Source organism: Gossypium hirsutum, chromosome A09, assembly GCF_007990345.1.
Source record: "Gossypium hirsutum isolate 1008001.06 chromosome A09, Gossypium_hirsutum_v2.1, whole genome shotgun sequence".
NCBI lineage: Eukaryota > Viridiplantae > Streptophyta > Magnoliopsida > Malvales > Malvaceae > Gossypium > Gossypium hirsutum.
The window spans coordinates 65,216,898-65,233,238 of record NC_053432.1 but is presented as its reverse complement, the minus strand read 5'-3'; the positions used below and the strand labels follow the sequence as shown (position 1 = coordinate 65,233,238).

Genomic DNA, 16,341 nt, shown 5'->3' with positions numbered 1-16,341 from the left:
TTATTTAGACTATTTATGAACCGAGATTACTCAAAATCGAATTTAATTTTGTTTTTTATTTAATATTTATGTTCTAAAAATAAAATTATAGTAACATAGCCTTTCACATCAAATGTATAGGCAACAGAAAATCCTAGAAGATGTTAAACCTACTTGACTTTGTTTATTTCACATTAACCGATGAGACGTGATTAGGTTAATTAGGCTGCCTTAATCAAAGATGGTCCCATCCAAATAATCCTGTCTGCCATTCTACTATAGCAGCAAAAACAGCTGGTTCAAAACATCCAACAATTTTCATCAACGTACACTTTACATGGAGATTTCATCTTTGGGTTCTAATTTTGTGAATTTTAATCTTTCTACTTCTTTAGATTCATTTTTTAACTAGCTAGGATATTGCAAAAAGGGTGTTTAAAGGAAAAGCACTGGACAAAAGATGACTGAAAAACGAAAATGGAGGTCCATGTGAAAAGAAATTAAAAATAAAAGGTGAAAGAAAAAGGGCCATTTCTTCCCATTGTAATCACGAGCATGTCATAATTAACCAAAAGGAGACTTAAGCAGGTTCTTTGTTTTTAAACCTTCTTATCTCCTCTGATCATCAAAAGACACCATCTCCCATTAATTTCATTCACATCATCTGAAAGGGACAAACAAAGCAAAAGCAACAATGGAAGAGATCCTGCAAATATTCAAGAAACTCAAGCTTCAATATTTGCTCCTTTCCCACATGCTCCTTTTTACCACCACCACAGCCCTAAAAACAGCTCCCACACTCCACTGTGGTAACCTTCAGCTTCAAACACCTTTCTTGGCTCAAAATTCCACCACCTTCTCCCCATTAAATCTCATGACCAGATGCAAATCTCAGAAGCTATATTTTAGGACCTCTCTGGGTCTTTTCCCCATCTCTTCCATTGATTACACAAGTAAAACACTAACAGTGTCTCACACTAGTTGTTCTTCTTCAGAGCATTTTGTATCCCCAGCACTCCTTTCAGCTGGTTTCCCTTCTCCTCCTCAGCCCAATTCACTCCTCCTCTTCAACTGCTCACACAAAACCCACCCCACCGCAGCGTCTTTTATCCACAACTGCACTCGCTTCCACATGTGTGGAGAGGCTGCTTCTGAAGTTCAACTGCCCTTTTCATGTCTAGTTGTTAAAGATATTGAAAAGCTTGACCCTGGATTTCATCCTAAAGATTTGAGTTGCTCAGGTTACAGGAGGGTTTATAGAAGGTCTTTAAGTGAGGAAGACTATGAAGGAGTTGATTTGGGGACAAGGATTTCATTCGACATTCCTGACCATGTACCTGATATGTGTAATGAATGTAAGAAGCCTAATGGCAATTGTGGTGTTGGGTTGAAGTGCATTTGTCATGCTAAAGATTGCAGTAAGTACCCCCCTCCCCCTCAATGTTTCTATTTGATCTATATAGCATTATTCTTTTTGTCTTAAAATGTTTTGATTAATTTAATGGTGTTTTTGCAGAAGACAAGGTCCTTTCAGCTGCCACATCACTCGACACCGGTATAAATTTCCTATTTCCCTTACTTTCCATCATTGTTCAGATGAATTTCCGGATGATTTGAGCAGTTCCAGAACATGAAATGCGGAGAACAAACACGTATCTTTTTGCTCTTCTTCCTCTTGTTTTATATGTATTCTTATTTTTCTACAGAACGGGTCTTATGTTTCTTGTCATCTCTCAATGCACATATACATAAAGCTAGTTTGGGCGCCCTTTATGAAATGATCTTGATGAAAGCAAACCTTATACCTTGATAAGTACATGGTTATGTAGTGAGAACCACATGCTTCATCAATTGGCCAAAGTAGTTAGCATTTAATCTCTCGTGGTTTTATGTAACATAAGCTATGTAGCTCAAAAAATGCAGGACAAGGTTTTGCATTCATTGCTCTACGTCCAAAAAGTTCAGTAAAAAGATGTGAAGATGATATGATGTTAATCAATCATGGAGAAACCATCCATTGTTGTTTTACTTGGTTGACTTGAATAGGATAGCTTTCATCCAAATTTTGTCAACAAATTAAATCTTCTTTTGAATGAAGATGATTGATTGTCATCATAATTCAAAATGCACACTTTACAACTTAGTTCTGGACATTTCCTCTTAGCTGGAAGTAAATGTATCTGTCCTGAAACCAACTTTGTGATTGCTTTTGTGAGTAGTGATTTTAAGGTTTGAACTTTAAGGTGATTATGAACAATTAAATAGCTAGCTTGTACAACAACACATTTGGTTCATGTTTATCGAACTTTTCATATTTTTTAAAGTATTTGTGTTCGACGCATGTTGCAAACACATGAAAAATCTAAAAAAAAAATCTAATTATACTCGTGTCATATGCATATTTATATCTAAGACTCACACTTAATCTGATGAACATAACACTTGATTGCGTTTGATCTTTTCTGCGGTGCTCCCTCAAAGGATAGTAAAACAAAATTAATATCCATACAAATAATGATCAAGATTATAAAAACTACATTGATGGAAAATAATTGAACAAAAACAAAAGTAGAGATGATGGCTATTTTGTGAGGGATATTTGACGACCTTAAAGCAACTCTGAAACAAAAGGAGAAATGGAGTGGGTGCATCCATTTCCTTTTGAAATAAAGCTTCAAGTTTTGAATGATGAAGGGTCAGTTTCATTAGGTGAAATGAGAGTATTGATATAATATTAAATATAACAAATATGATGGTTAAAAAAACTGAGATGTTGTCAGCTTTGAGTATATGTTAATAAATTTATGTTTACAGGCTGAGCAGAGAGCACTTTCCAACTAGCAAAGATAAAGCCCATGAAATCTATTTCCATTCCAGGCCATGGGTGACTCAATGGACCCTTCAACCTGTAAAACTCAATGAAAAAGCTGACATGGCCATAAAGCAGAACCAGGAATGGGTTATAATTTTGGAAAATAAAGAACATGGTTTTGGTGAGAATAAGGCTGCCCCTGCTTTAATCACTAAGGCATCTTTCCAAGGGCCCGAACCGGCCCCCTTACATCCTCAATGCTCCATTCTTTTGAAGTTTAAACTCTGCATCACCTTAGTTGTCACCAATCTTCATTTTTTTTTCTAAAAAAGTTTTAAGGAAAGAAACCATAGAGAAATTAGAGAGGAAAGCACTGTGTTGTCAAATTCTTAATTATAATTTTTCAGTTAAAGCTGCGATTCAAAGAGACAGAAAGAAAATAACATGGGAAGATGGGTTTTTAAGGTTTGAAGGATACTTCCTCACTTATACTTCCCGTTGGTTTTTCATTCATCATGTTGCAAATGCTTAGTTTCCGACAACTTTTTTGCTTTAGCAGTTAATGTTTTGCCAAACCAAGACATTAAATTACATAAATTTAATTACTTTCATCTCCATCCCTCACTCTTAAAAATGTACTTATCAGAATTTTTTTTTCCTTTTTCGTTTTAACACAACTTCATTGTCTTGGACCCTATGAGCAGTTTTTGGACGTCTAGAGTCCAGCTGGATAACATATTTCAAATGCTTATGTGATGATTAACATCAACTATAAATGTCTGAACAACCCAATAGTCCATCAGATTTTTAGTTTCCACTGTTGCCGGATTAAAATGAAGAATGTAATCCTAAAGGGTTCGCATGGCTTCTTCTGCATAGATATAGGGTTGACAAGATTTTATATGTCGCCTTATTGGTAAGGAATCGACTCATAAGTTAATGTGCTAGTTGACCATTGTTCTGGATAGAACCTTTGATAAAGACAAATACCAGCTTCTTACATGTTTCTACAAACTCATGGATAAAAGCTATATTTGAGTCACAGTGGCACCTAAAATTTCCATGTAATTATTGTATTACAAGAATTATTGGTTGAATATCTAGTTCCTTTGCAAGATTCTTTTGGCAATTTCAAAATTTGGCGACATGCAGAGAGTTGCGAGGAAGAGGGGATTGAGAAGACTATTGGGAAAGTGTAACAATATGGTCATTTGTGCCTTGCCTCTCAAGGTTGATGGATGGTATTGGGAAAGTGTAACAATATGGTCATTTGTGCCTTGCCTCTCAAGGTTGATGGATGGTACTTGTAAACTCTTCATATGGATAACACGAAGCCACTTGTCTCACTAAGTGAGACTTACAAAGTCATTGGTGAGCTTTTACACATATATTTAGAAGTTACGAAGTATCTTATTATCATAAATTATCTTAGTTAAATTTTAATGTGACTGGATAAGGTCCACATATAAAACATGTAAAAGACAAGTTTTAATAACCATATAAGATAGGGTGTAACTTTCTTGATGAAAATTTTTTTTATGACAAATCTTTTTAATCAAAGTGATTTATACGATAAAGTTTTTGAGGTGAGATGAATTTATACAAAATAATATTTAAGTTAGAATAGAGTAACTAGGCTTGTAGTTTAGTGAATAATTACAAGTAAAAAAAAATGAAGAAGTTGAAAAGATCAACCTTTCAACAAATTTGAATTTTAGTGATTATTATTTTCAAATGGATATTAAGTTAGTCGAAAATTGATCTTCTTTTGATGAAAGCCATGAAGGACACAAAAGCCAATGATGTTGATTTTAATGGCTTTTTATTATTTATCAAATTTATGGCGTGTTTCCAGCAAAAATAAAAAACAATTATGAGGTGTTTTTTATTTGAAATTATCATTAAATTTTAACCACTACAACTAAAAATAAAAAAATTACACCTATAAATTGTAGGAATGTTAGCTTCAAAGTGATGCCCTTTTTTGGTAAAGATGTAAAATATATATATTTATTTTATATTCAAAATAATTTGTACTTAAATTAATAAAATATTAATTTAATGATAAAAAAAAGAAATTTTGAAAATGTTTAAGTTTGATGTTTTAACCCACCATATTCATTTTAGTTTATTCTCATTCAAGTAAAAATATTATTTATTTTGCTGATTGAGTTTTAACTCGATTAGCATGAATATTATTGTTAATATAGGAGGATGTGAGTTCGAGTGTACTGAAATGTATCATCCTTTTATTTATATATTAGGGAGTTAAAAAGAATAGATAAAATCAAAACCTATAATAAAATTATTAAAAAAATAATTCATTTTAGAAAACCTAAAAATAAATAAAAGTTGGAATAATGGAACCAATATTTAATTCATGATCTAAGGTAAGTAGTTTCATACAAAAATGAGAAATGATTCGAAGTACAGAAACCAATCAACCTTATTCACTTGTAGTGTGTGTGCTTAATGCGCTAAAAAAAAATTAAAAAAAGGTATAGAAAAGGGAATTGAAAAATAGGGGGGAATATTTTTTAAGTGTATTTTAGTAAAAATAAAAGTGGGAGAAAAAAATAGAAATGATGATAATTCTTAATATAGTTTGACTTTTTTTTATTGTGGTATTTGTGTTGTTTTTGGTTCAAAATGATATTTGTATTTGATAAAAATTATAAATTTTGGTATCTAAAAGTAATTGCATTAACTCTTTAGTATTTAATTAATAATTTAGGGTTAATTTAATGAAAGTTAATTGTTAATATCATTAGCTAATTATGAAATTCGAACTTTAAAACTCAAATTAACTACTAAAAAGTTAACATTGTTATCTTTAGATACCAAAATATATAATTTTTGTTATGTATATGTATCAGATTGGAATAAAATTAATACAAGTACCATATTTAAAAAAAGTGTCAAACTCAAATATCAAATTATATATTAAGTTTTTATTATATTAATACATAAAAATAAATCATTTTAGATTAAAATGAGAAAAATAAAAAGATACAAGTAAGTGTCCGCATTTATGTATTTTTTTATATTTTTATTTTTTTCTTCTTATTTTTAACTCTATCATGCGATGAATGGAAATAAATAAATTTAAATTTTCTTCCAATTTTTATATCTTCCTTACCAAACAAATTTTTCTAAATTTAAAAAATATTTTCTTATCTTTTTATTTTTTTTTAATTTTCAAAATTTTAAATTTTCTTTCTATTTTTTCAAACAAATTAGAGTTGACTTTCTCATAGTTTGAATTTTGAAAGAGGAATTGTAATTTGAGGTCCATAAAAAATTACAAAATTGATATTGAGATTTAAAATATTACCTTAAATCAATAAAAAAATTGGAATATAGATATTAAAATTTGAATATCAAATTTACTAAATATTAATTTTTAAAAATTGATTGTACTAAACTCGAAATATTTTACTAACTTTACAATAATTCCCAACAACTACAATAATAAGATTGATATAAAGCAATATATAGTGAAGCAGTCTGCACAGTGCAGACCCCCAATAATTGACATATCTTTTCACCCAATTGCCATTTTTGTGTTTTGGCTGTTCGGAAACCTCCCTCCAACATTCTCTTTCGTGTGCCATAAAGCAAGTTTGTCTTTACTTTGCAACATTGATTCATAGTGTTGGCCACCCCAATTTATGTTTCTTTGCTTTTCACATCATTCATCTTTTGAGATTTAAGGTTATATATAATGAATGTTCATAAAAGTTACCATGTTTTTTTTTTGTTTTATCTTGTCTAATTCTGAGTTAATACACAACATTAATGCTATCTTTGTGTAGATATCATCTGAACCCATAGTTATATCTTTGGCATGAATAATGTCAGAATTATGAACTGTCTTGAATTCAAAATCTTTGTTTGAAATGGTCTACTACAATGGCTCTCTCAAACTAGGACAGCTTTGCCACCCGTTTAGGAGTTTGACGCTGTCCGGTGTAACTATCGAATATCGGAGAGTCGCGTATAAAAATAAAAGTTACATTTTTGGAAAATAAATGGAATGGACATGCATCAAATGGACGACTACTTTTAGCATCACACATTGTGCAAGGCCATTCAAATTAATCCAGAAATCTTAGTTGTCTTCATTTAAATTTCACATGTAGAAATGGAAGGGGTGGAGCCAAAGAATTAATGTTACTCTTTTAGCAAGGAAACATATACCTTTGCAATCCTTGGTTACTGAGGGTCCAATGAAGAGCCTTAATATGGGTACTTAATGGCATCTCCCTTGAGAAAGTTTTGGTTCTTGCTTGTGGACCAAATATTAATTCCGAAGGACCAAGGGGACCATGGACTGCTATTCTTTTATGATAGAAGGTGCGAAGCATGGGCAAGTTCAAGCAAGCCATGCGCATGTTCACGGTTGTTTTCATAGCCATCCAAAGCAAGCTAGAGTTATGATCCACTATATGCCTAATAAACCAGAAAATTTTGTATAATTAACTACCTTATAAAAAGCAAATTCAAATGGAAATATTCTATGGTCAAATTGTTAGTAAACAGTAGCAGGAGATTCCCCACTTTATTTTGTCCTTTTAAAGGCAAAAGCTAGCAATCTTCCTTGTTATCTTTCAATATATCCAAATGCTTTTACCAAATCTTCATTGATACCCTTCCAAAGAAAAAAAGAGAAAAGCTTGTTTTGAGATGTCTTTTCTTTTACAGTTTCAATTATTTGAACCTCACAACATTATCATTACGAGCATTATGTTCACTGTAATTAATTATCCAAATCTTTTTTACCACAGAAACAAAACCAACTTTTAGTTAAAGCTACACTCCACATTCTGCAACACAGAAACTAAAATATTCTGCAGCTCAAGTTATTTTCTTTTCTCTTATGATCAAAGAATTCAAGTATCTATTCCTTTCAAGGAAAGGGGGGAAAAATTGAGATGAAAAAGGAAGAAATTTGGACAAAAAAACTGAAAATCTAAAACAAAATAAACAAACATGAACAAACTGATCCGTTTCTTTATGTGTTCTTACAGGCATGAATCAACAAGGAGAATTCAACTCTGTCTTGGTCTTTCTGCACCAACTTCTCCTCCAACCAAAGCCGGCTATCCAAACCACTTCTTGTCCTAAATAAGAACACAGCTGAACCAGTAACAGGATTGAAGAACCAGTCATAGGCATCCCACATCAGATCAACTAACAATCCATCAACAAATATCGTCTGGTTTCCTCTAAAATTCCATTGCAGCCTCTTTACTCGAATCACCGTCTTCTTATCGATACAAACCGATAAAACCGGGTACTTCAGGCCTTCATGTTCACCACTGCATCTGATTAGAATATCATGTACAATGCCTGTATCACAGAATTGAGCCTTCGTGGAATACAGCGTAGTGCCAGAACAATGTTCTTGCCTGGAAATGAGGGAGACTTTAGCAACTGGGGTTGCATTTTTGAACTTCTTGGTGACCGTTTCTTCAGCCATATCGCCTAAAACAAGGCCTATCTCGGAATCAACCATGACTAAAACATAGAACCCATCAACAGGTTCGGGTCCCGTATCATACTTAGCATGGAAGAGGACTTCGATCTTGGAATGATCGGATTCGATCACTTTGTTGCCTTTCTTCTTCCTGAAGAATCTCAAGTTGGTGTTGAGCTTGAAAGATGTGGAAGGGTCATCACCGATGTTAATGCTTAGGCCTTGACCGGTGTGGTTCTTGCACCAAGTGACTCGGATCAAAAGCTGCTTCTGGGTTGAAAGAATGAGCCTGTAAACACCCGTGACTGCATTTTGGACTGATGGGGCTAGGCTTGGAGCGATGCAAGCATTGCTCGAATAGCTGGAACATGAAGAATGTGAAACATTTACTGCGTTCTCACTGAAACAAGAAACAATGTCTCTCATTGTATATATCGAAAACTGCAAAAGAAAAAAATGGGTTCCGATTTCGAGAGGAAAGATCTAAAGCTTTGGAGAGATTTATGTAAAGAAGAAATTTATATTATGGAAATAAGAGGAAGACAGGCAGCAGCAGCAAGGAAATTTAGGTCCATATGCATGTGTATTAAATAAATATGAATCTCTCTATTTGACCCTTTTATATAATCTACAATAATATAATCAAAGTAAAGAAGCAGGAGAGTGATGCAAGAGAAACTTCAAGCTTGCTTTGCCAGTTCATCACATATATTAAAAATTGCTAAAGAAGAAATGAAAAAGGCAGAAAGTGAAGTTGGACCTGGTCTGAAATACCACCAATCTTCTTGTGCTTTTAATTCCTTACCCTTGGCTTCTGTGATTATCAATACTTAATAAAATTCCAGTTACATATATTTAAAAATAACCACAAAATTATAAAAAAGTTTATTTCAAATTTTCAAAATAAAAGTTTACAATTTAGGCACTTATGTTACTCAATTCGATCATTTTATTCACTCTCATTAAAATTATAAATGGTAAACTGACATAAATTTTTCTCGCAATATCATCTATTTCTTCAAAAAATACAAAAAACAAAATTAATATATCATTTTCCCAAAATGGTGATTTCTCAATTTTGGTTCGGCAACTAAACAATCTTCTTTTATCATAATAGAATTTAATGAATAATAATGACATGGATTTTACATGGAAAATCAAAATTTAAAAGAAAAATTTATGTTAGCTTGACATTTATGATTTTAACGGGAGTAATTAAAATAATCAAATTATGTAAGGTGAGTAATTAAATTGTAAATTTTTTCTTGTAGGTGTCTAAAATATTTTATTTATTATTATAATTGAGTGGCTATCTATTTACTGAAATAAGAAAGATATTTTAACTATAACTATATCACTATTCTAATTAAAATTAATTATGATAAAATTAAAGAAAAAACAAATTTACATAAAATAAAAATGAGATTTAAAAGTTTAGGAAGATAAATAGGGGAGGTGGTAAGAGTGAAAATAAAGTTTAGGGGAGAGTGAAAGGCAAGGAGGCTGTGGAAAGATAGCATGCTGGTAATATGGAAAAGGAAATTGTGTAATTCTGATATAATGCATTTAATAGGCAAAAAAAAAATATAAATAAGGAAATTAAATTTGTATGGGTTTTTAAAATTGAAAGTAGATTTTGTACTAAAAATAATATTTGATGTGGGATTGATAGATCCACAAAATGAGTAGTAAATTTAGGGTTAATGCATGATGAAAAAACTCTATCCCTTTAGTTATTGTCCCTCTAGATTATAAATTAAAATACTTAACTAACTGTGTGACTATTTTTAATTAAAGCTGTAGCTGTAACATCCTTTAATATCAGAGAAATACAAAAATAAATAAAAAGCATGTGGTTACAGTTAAGAAGCAACATTGAAATCAATGCACAAGCACCCATGAAGTTAGGGCTTTGGCTTTTAGGTGAAGACTCAACACTCTTTCTCCTCTAATTCCCCACTCATACACTAAAACATCTTTTTACCTTCTAATATACAATTAAATATTTTAGAATTAAAAAAATTATCACCCCATCTATTGAATCTTAATAACTCTAGTACTTAAAAAGGCTAAAAATAAAGCTTTGTTGAAATATGGATTAAAGTAGATGCAAATAGCCAAATGGAAATAACCTATAATTTGAGTGCTTTAAAAAGTAAAAGAAATGAAAAGGGAGGTCAGAGACAAAGGGCTGTTTAGAACATGCATTTGGGTTTTATGTTATCATTAGGTTCTTAAACAAACATATTTATTTGTTGTAATGAAAGACAAAAGTGTTTTTCTTAAAAAAGAATGGGTTTATAGATACATCTTGCATTGAATAAGAAATAAGAAATTGTCATGAAAATATAGAACAATTCAACAAAATGTTTTTTTTTTGTTAAGTAGTTAGGTTCAAAGTTTGAGGATTAATTAAGAGGGGGGGGGGGGGGGGGGCATGCCATACTTTGTGGTTATGGACCCCAAGAAACGGAGCGGCCTTAGGTCATCTTCCCCATTTTGCGCAAATAAATGAATACTGAATCTGCTCAAGAAATAGAAACAAAGGTTAATTGTTTTTTCTTTAGAATGGATTTCATATTTGATACGCTATTCTTACAGTATAAAACAACATTTTAAACTTAAATCATCAACTAATATGTTTGGAAAATTATATAAAAAAAATTGAATGTAACTATTTATAATTCTTACATTTTCTTAAAAATTAAAGAGTGTAATTGAATTGCTCCAATTATACTTAATTTTGTGAAACTCACTAATTACAGTGACCATCTAAACATACCATGCATGTATAATTATAAATAATTACACCCAAATTCAATTACTAATTATTTTTTCGTATCCACCCTATATTTCAATCAAAACTAAAACTTTAAAATATAGAAGAATACCTTCTATTACTTAAGCAATCTTACAATTGTAGGAGCTGCAATAGAGATAGAGAGGTCAATTGACCCCAATTTTGTAAAAGAATAATTTTTGTAACCCCTAACCCTTTTTCGTTGCCGAAACAAGATTATAGAGCATTATTAGACTTTTCAGATCAAAAACAGACATTACATATTATTTAACATACATGTCATAAATCAATCATATTGTCCTTTATATATGTCCTTGAGGCCCAAAATATATGTTAGAAATAAATTGGGACTAAACCGGGTACTCAGAAATTTTTTCCGAAAATATCAAAAAAATTTTAAAAAATAGAGGACACACACTCGTGTGACCAGGCTGTGTGTCTCACACGATCAAGAGACATGCCCGTGTCTCAGGCCATGTGAACATTCGAAATAGGGACACACAGCCGTGTCCTAACCCGTGTCCAAATTTAGGTGCTTACTGACTTGAGTCACACGGCCAAGCTACACGCCTATGTGCTAGGCCGTGTGAGCATATTGACTTGCAATATTAAGATGCAGGGATCAAACAGCCAAGTCACACACCCGTGTGCTAGGCCGTGTGTCACACACGGTTGAGACACACATCCGTGTCTCTGCACGTATAAAAATAGCTGAGAATTCTGTTTTGAAATTTTAAAGTTGCAAGGAACACAGGTCAAACCACACGCCCATGGGTTAGCCGTGTGGACTCAAAATGAACCTTAAACATCAAGTTTACCATTCCCTACAATCTTGAATACTAAACAACTCAAAATCAATTGTTCAACCAATTTGAAACAAAATCAAATATCTTCAAAACTTGTCAAAATAATCAACCTAGATGTCTAACCAATGTACCCTCATAGGTATCACAATCATATTATCAAAACATATTAATTTAAACATCATTCAAATCAAATTTGTAAAGATACCAAATTCAACCTAATTTTGCCTATATCATGTTCATTTATGCAATAATTTTAAACATTCCATATTATAACCTTAATATAACACATACTTATACATATAACCAACCAATATTAACTTATAATCTTATTTACAGTCAATCCATGAAATAGTTAACAATTAGATGCCCTAGGTATATACCGACAGAAAAAGGAATAACATCACCACATTTGAGTTCTGGACCGTTGTTGGATACTGAATCGGCAGTCAAACCTTAAATACTTAACCTGCACACGAAAAACAAAACCGTACGCTGAGTATAAACTCAATGGTATTTCTATAATCCAAATATTTAAAAGTAAGATAATCATACGGTCATAACATACTCAATTCTCATCATTTGCTATCTCAAATAGCTTTTCACGATATGATACACAATTTATATGTTCATTTCCATTTAATTACCCCTATTATCTTACTTTTAAATATCACTTCATTTAATTACCCCAATTAACATGATTTGGACTTGGACGGATACACAAATCCAACCAAAATACACCAGTTTCGTAACTAGCACCTTATCGGATAATTCGAAGCAATAAGTTGTCATCCAGTGTCTTATCGGCTAAACCGAAGTCAATTGGCACCCAGTGCCTCATCGAATTAATCCGAAGTAATAAATTAACACTCAGAGTCTCATTGACTCGAAGTCAAAGTAATCCCTGAACTCTTCCAATCCTATGGCATACCATCTATATCCGACTCAGCCCGATACAGTTAATAGGGTTTCTATTCACAATTCAAATGCAACAATATCCAATATTCAAATTTCACATTATTCACATATTCATATAATTTAAATTAAATATCAAAATGCTAAATACTCACCTCAATCACTTACCATAAACATGTAATAAAAATACAACAATTAATAATTAAATTCAGATTATAGAAATACAAACCATAATTTCCGAGCTATTCCTTGTTGACTTTATCTTTTCCCTTCTTAGTTGAGGGTTACAGTACAATGTTAGCTACAAAATTAAAACAATTAAAATTCATCAATACATTACAATTCAATTTCACATTGAATATTTCAATTTTTATTCAGCATTTTTGCCTAAATTCTAATTTAGTCCCTAAACTAAGACTAACTTTATTTCTTCATATTCTATATTTTCATTCTATTTCCACTTTAAACTAGATTTAACTCTCTAATTTCACTTAAATCCATAAATTTTAAAATTTTCACATTTTAGTCCCTAATACTCAAAATTTATAATTTATTCTACAATTCAATTCTTTTTCATTTCTAGCTTAAAAATCTATCAATTTAATCCATAATACTCAAATTATTCTATATAAACAACATTTAAAAATTCAAAAATTTCTAAAAATTCAACATAGGTTGGGTAGTATTTAATACCGGGATTTCAAAAACATAAAAATTAAAAGAAAAGGGACTAAATTGACTAACTAATTAAGCTTTGAATCCTTGAAACCCTGACTTTTCTCCTTCTTTCTTTCTCTTTTTCTTTTCCTTCTCTCCTTCTCTGTTTCGTTTCTTTCTCTCATTCTTTTTCTTTTTTTTTTCTTTTAGTTAATTATTATAATATAATATAATATAATATATATACTTAACGTTTAAGTTTTATTATAATATAATATTATATATTAACTTTAAGTTTTATAATAAATACACTTATGCCGCCTCATTAAATATAATTGGAATAATTGTTTATTTAGTCCCTTCAATTATTCTTTAATCTATAATTCAACTTTCACTCTTTATGCAATTTAGTCCTTATACCTAATTACTCTTATTTCATGCAAATTCACCTAACCGAAACCTAATTAACTACACAATTAGCTTTGTAAATATTTTTAATAAATATTTAAGAGTTCGTTTTTTGAAAACGGAGTCCCAAAAATATACTTTCCAACACCCGTGACTATTAGGTCATTATAATTCTCCCCCTTAATAAATTTCGTCCCCGAAATTTACCTGAAAAGAGGTGAGGGTATTGAGATCTCATTGTTTCTTCCGATTCCCAAGTCGCTTCCTCAACACTATGACTACGCCACAACACTTTCATTAACGGAACTCGTTTATTACGCAATTCTTTTACTTCTCATGCTAAAATCTCAACTGACTCTTCTTCATATGACAAATCAGGTCGAAGTTTAATATCCTCTGTCAAAATAACATGAGATGAGTCTGATCGATATCTTCTGAGTATTGAAACGTGAAAAATATCATGTATTTTTTGTAATTCTGCAAGCAAGGCCAAACGATATGCAACTGGTCCCACTATTTCTGTGATCTCATACGGTCCAATAAATCGAGGAGTCAGTTTCCCTTTTCGACCAAATCTCAAAATTTTCTTCCAAGGCGAGACTTTAAGAAATACCTTATCGCCAACAGAGTATTCAATATCTTGACGTTTCAAATTTGAATATGATTTTTATCTGTCAAAAGCCGTCTTCAGTCAGTCTCAATTTTTTTTAACAATGTCTTCTATTTTTTTAATTAATTCCGGCCCAATCATTTTTCTTTCATTCAATTCCACTCAAAAAACAGGTGATCGACATCTACGACCATATAAAGCTTTATACGGAGCCATTTGAATACTCTTGGAAACTATTGTTGTATACAAATTCAGCCAAGGTAAGTAACATTCCCAACCTGATTCAAAATCAATAACATAAGTACGAAGCATATCTTCCAAATTCTAAATAACACGCTCAGATTGTCTGTCAGTCTGCGGATGAAAAGCTGTGCTAAAATTAAGTCACGTACCGAAAGATTCATGCAACTGTTTCCAAAATCTCGAAGTAAACCGCAGATCCCGATCAGAAATTATCGACATAGGAACACCTTATAATTTAACAATTTCTTGAATATAAACTTCAGCAAGCTCTTTAAGTGACTAATCAGTCCTAACTGTAATAAAATGAGTTGATTTCGTAAGTCGATCAACAATCACCCAAACAACATTTTTCTTATCGATAATGGTAACCCCATTACAAAATCCTTCGTGATACAATCCCATTTCCGTTCAGGAATAGTAATATGTTGAAGTAATCCAGTAGGAACCTGATGTTCTGCCTTAACTCGCTAACAAGTTAAGTATTTAGTCACATAATCGACCATATCTCTTTTCGTTCCTGGCCACCAATAAGATTCTCGCAGATTACGATACATTTTCATTCTTCTAGGATGTAAAGTAAAATGACTATCATAAGCTTCATAAAGTATTAATTCTTTCAATTCAAAAACATGTGGAACATAGATTCGGTTAAAAAATCTCAAGTAATCATAATCATCAGTGCTGAAATTTTCTAACATACTATTCTTAACCATATCTCTTTTCTTCACTAATTTGTCATCTTCTAATTGTGCTGACATGATCCGATCAAACATCACCAGTTTAATTTTTAATTCAGCCAATAGACTTCCATCATTACTGATATTGAGCTGAACAAACATTATTTGCAATTCAATTACTGCTTTTCTACTTAATGCATTAGCTACAACATTAGCTTTACCAGGATGATAATCAATAACATAATCAAAAGCTTTCAGAAGTTCTATATAATGACGCTATCTTAAATTTAACTCCTTTTGAGATAGAAGATACTTGAGACTCTTATGATCGGTATAAATATAACATGTTTCACCATACAAGTAGTGTCTCCATATCTTTAGAGCAAAAACCACCGCAGCTAGCTCTAAATCATGCATAGGATAATTGTGTTCATGTGTTTTTAGTTGATGAGACGTATAAGCAATCACTTTCTAGACTTGCATCAAAACACAACTAAGACCGCTCAAGGAAGCATCACTATGCACAACAAAATCTTTTCTCGATTCTGGTAAAGTCAAAACTGGCGCTTCAGTCAACATTTGCTTCAGTTTCTCAAAACTTTCTTGGCACTGATCGTCTCAAACAAATTGAACATTTTTATGCAGCAACTTTTTCATCAACAAGGCTATTTTGGAAAATCCATTTACAGATCTTTGATAATAATCAGCCAATCCAAGGAAACTACGGACCTCTGATACATTCCTCGGTGCTTTCCATTGAACAATTGCCTCAATCTTTTTGGATCAACTCTAATTCCATCTGCCGAAACAACATGACCCAACCATGCATTGGGGTGGGAATTATGTTTAAGGAGGAAGTGTGGGCAGTTTAATTTATCTGCCGTTTCTGGTGCCTCAGCCACATACATATCTGTTTTTGGCAGATTATTGCCTAATGATCTGGCAACTAGGCTTTAAT

The 16,341-nt window shown here is 31.8% G+C and overlaps 2 protein-coding genes across 2 annotated transcripts; one reads left to right on the top strand and one right to left on the bottom strand.

Annotated features, from left to right (window-relative positions):
- The first annotated feature begins 477 nt into the window (after positions 1-477).
- On the top strand, positions 478-2,299 carry LOC121203432 (uncharacterized). Its single transcript, XM_041076430.1, has 2 exons — positions 478-1,397; positions 1,496-2,299. The coding sequence occupies exons 1-2, from the start codon at positions 674-676 to the stop codon at positions 1,594-1,596; spliced, it is 825 nt and encodes a 274-aa protein (XP_040932364.1). The 5' UTR covers positions 478-673; the 3' UTR covers positions 1,597-2,299.
- A 5,255-nt stretch (positions 2,300-7,554) lies between these two features.
- LOC107912790 (uncharacterized) lies at positions 7,555-9,083 on the bottom strand. The gene has a single exon (XM_016841117.2). The coding sequence runs from the start codon at positions 8,694-8,696 to the stop codon at positions 7,806-7,808; it is 891 nt and encodes a 296-aa protein (XP_016696606.2). The 5' UTR covers positions 8,697-9,083; the 3' UTR covers positions 7,555-7,805.
- Positions 9,084-16,341: the final 7,258 nt, after the last annotated feature.

Coding starts and splice junctions, on each gene's coding strand:
- LOC121203432 (XM_041076430.1), top strand. CDS start 674: ATGGAAGAGATCCTGCAAATATTCAAGAAACTCAAGCTTCAATATTTG. Junction 1,398..1,495: donor TTGTCATGCTAAAGATTGCA/GTAAGTACCCCC, acceptor GTGTTTTTGCAG/AAGACAAGGTCCTTTCAGCT.
- LOC107912790 (XM_016841117.2), bottom strand. CDS start 8,696: ATGAGAGACATTGTTTCTTGTTTCAGTGAGAACGCAGTAAATGTTTCA.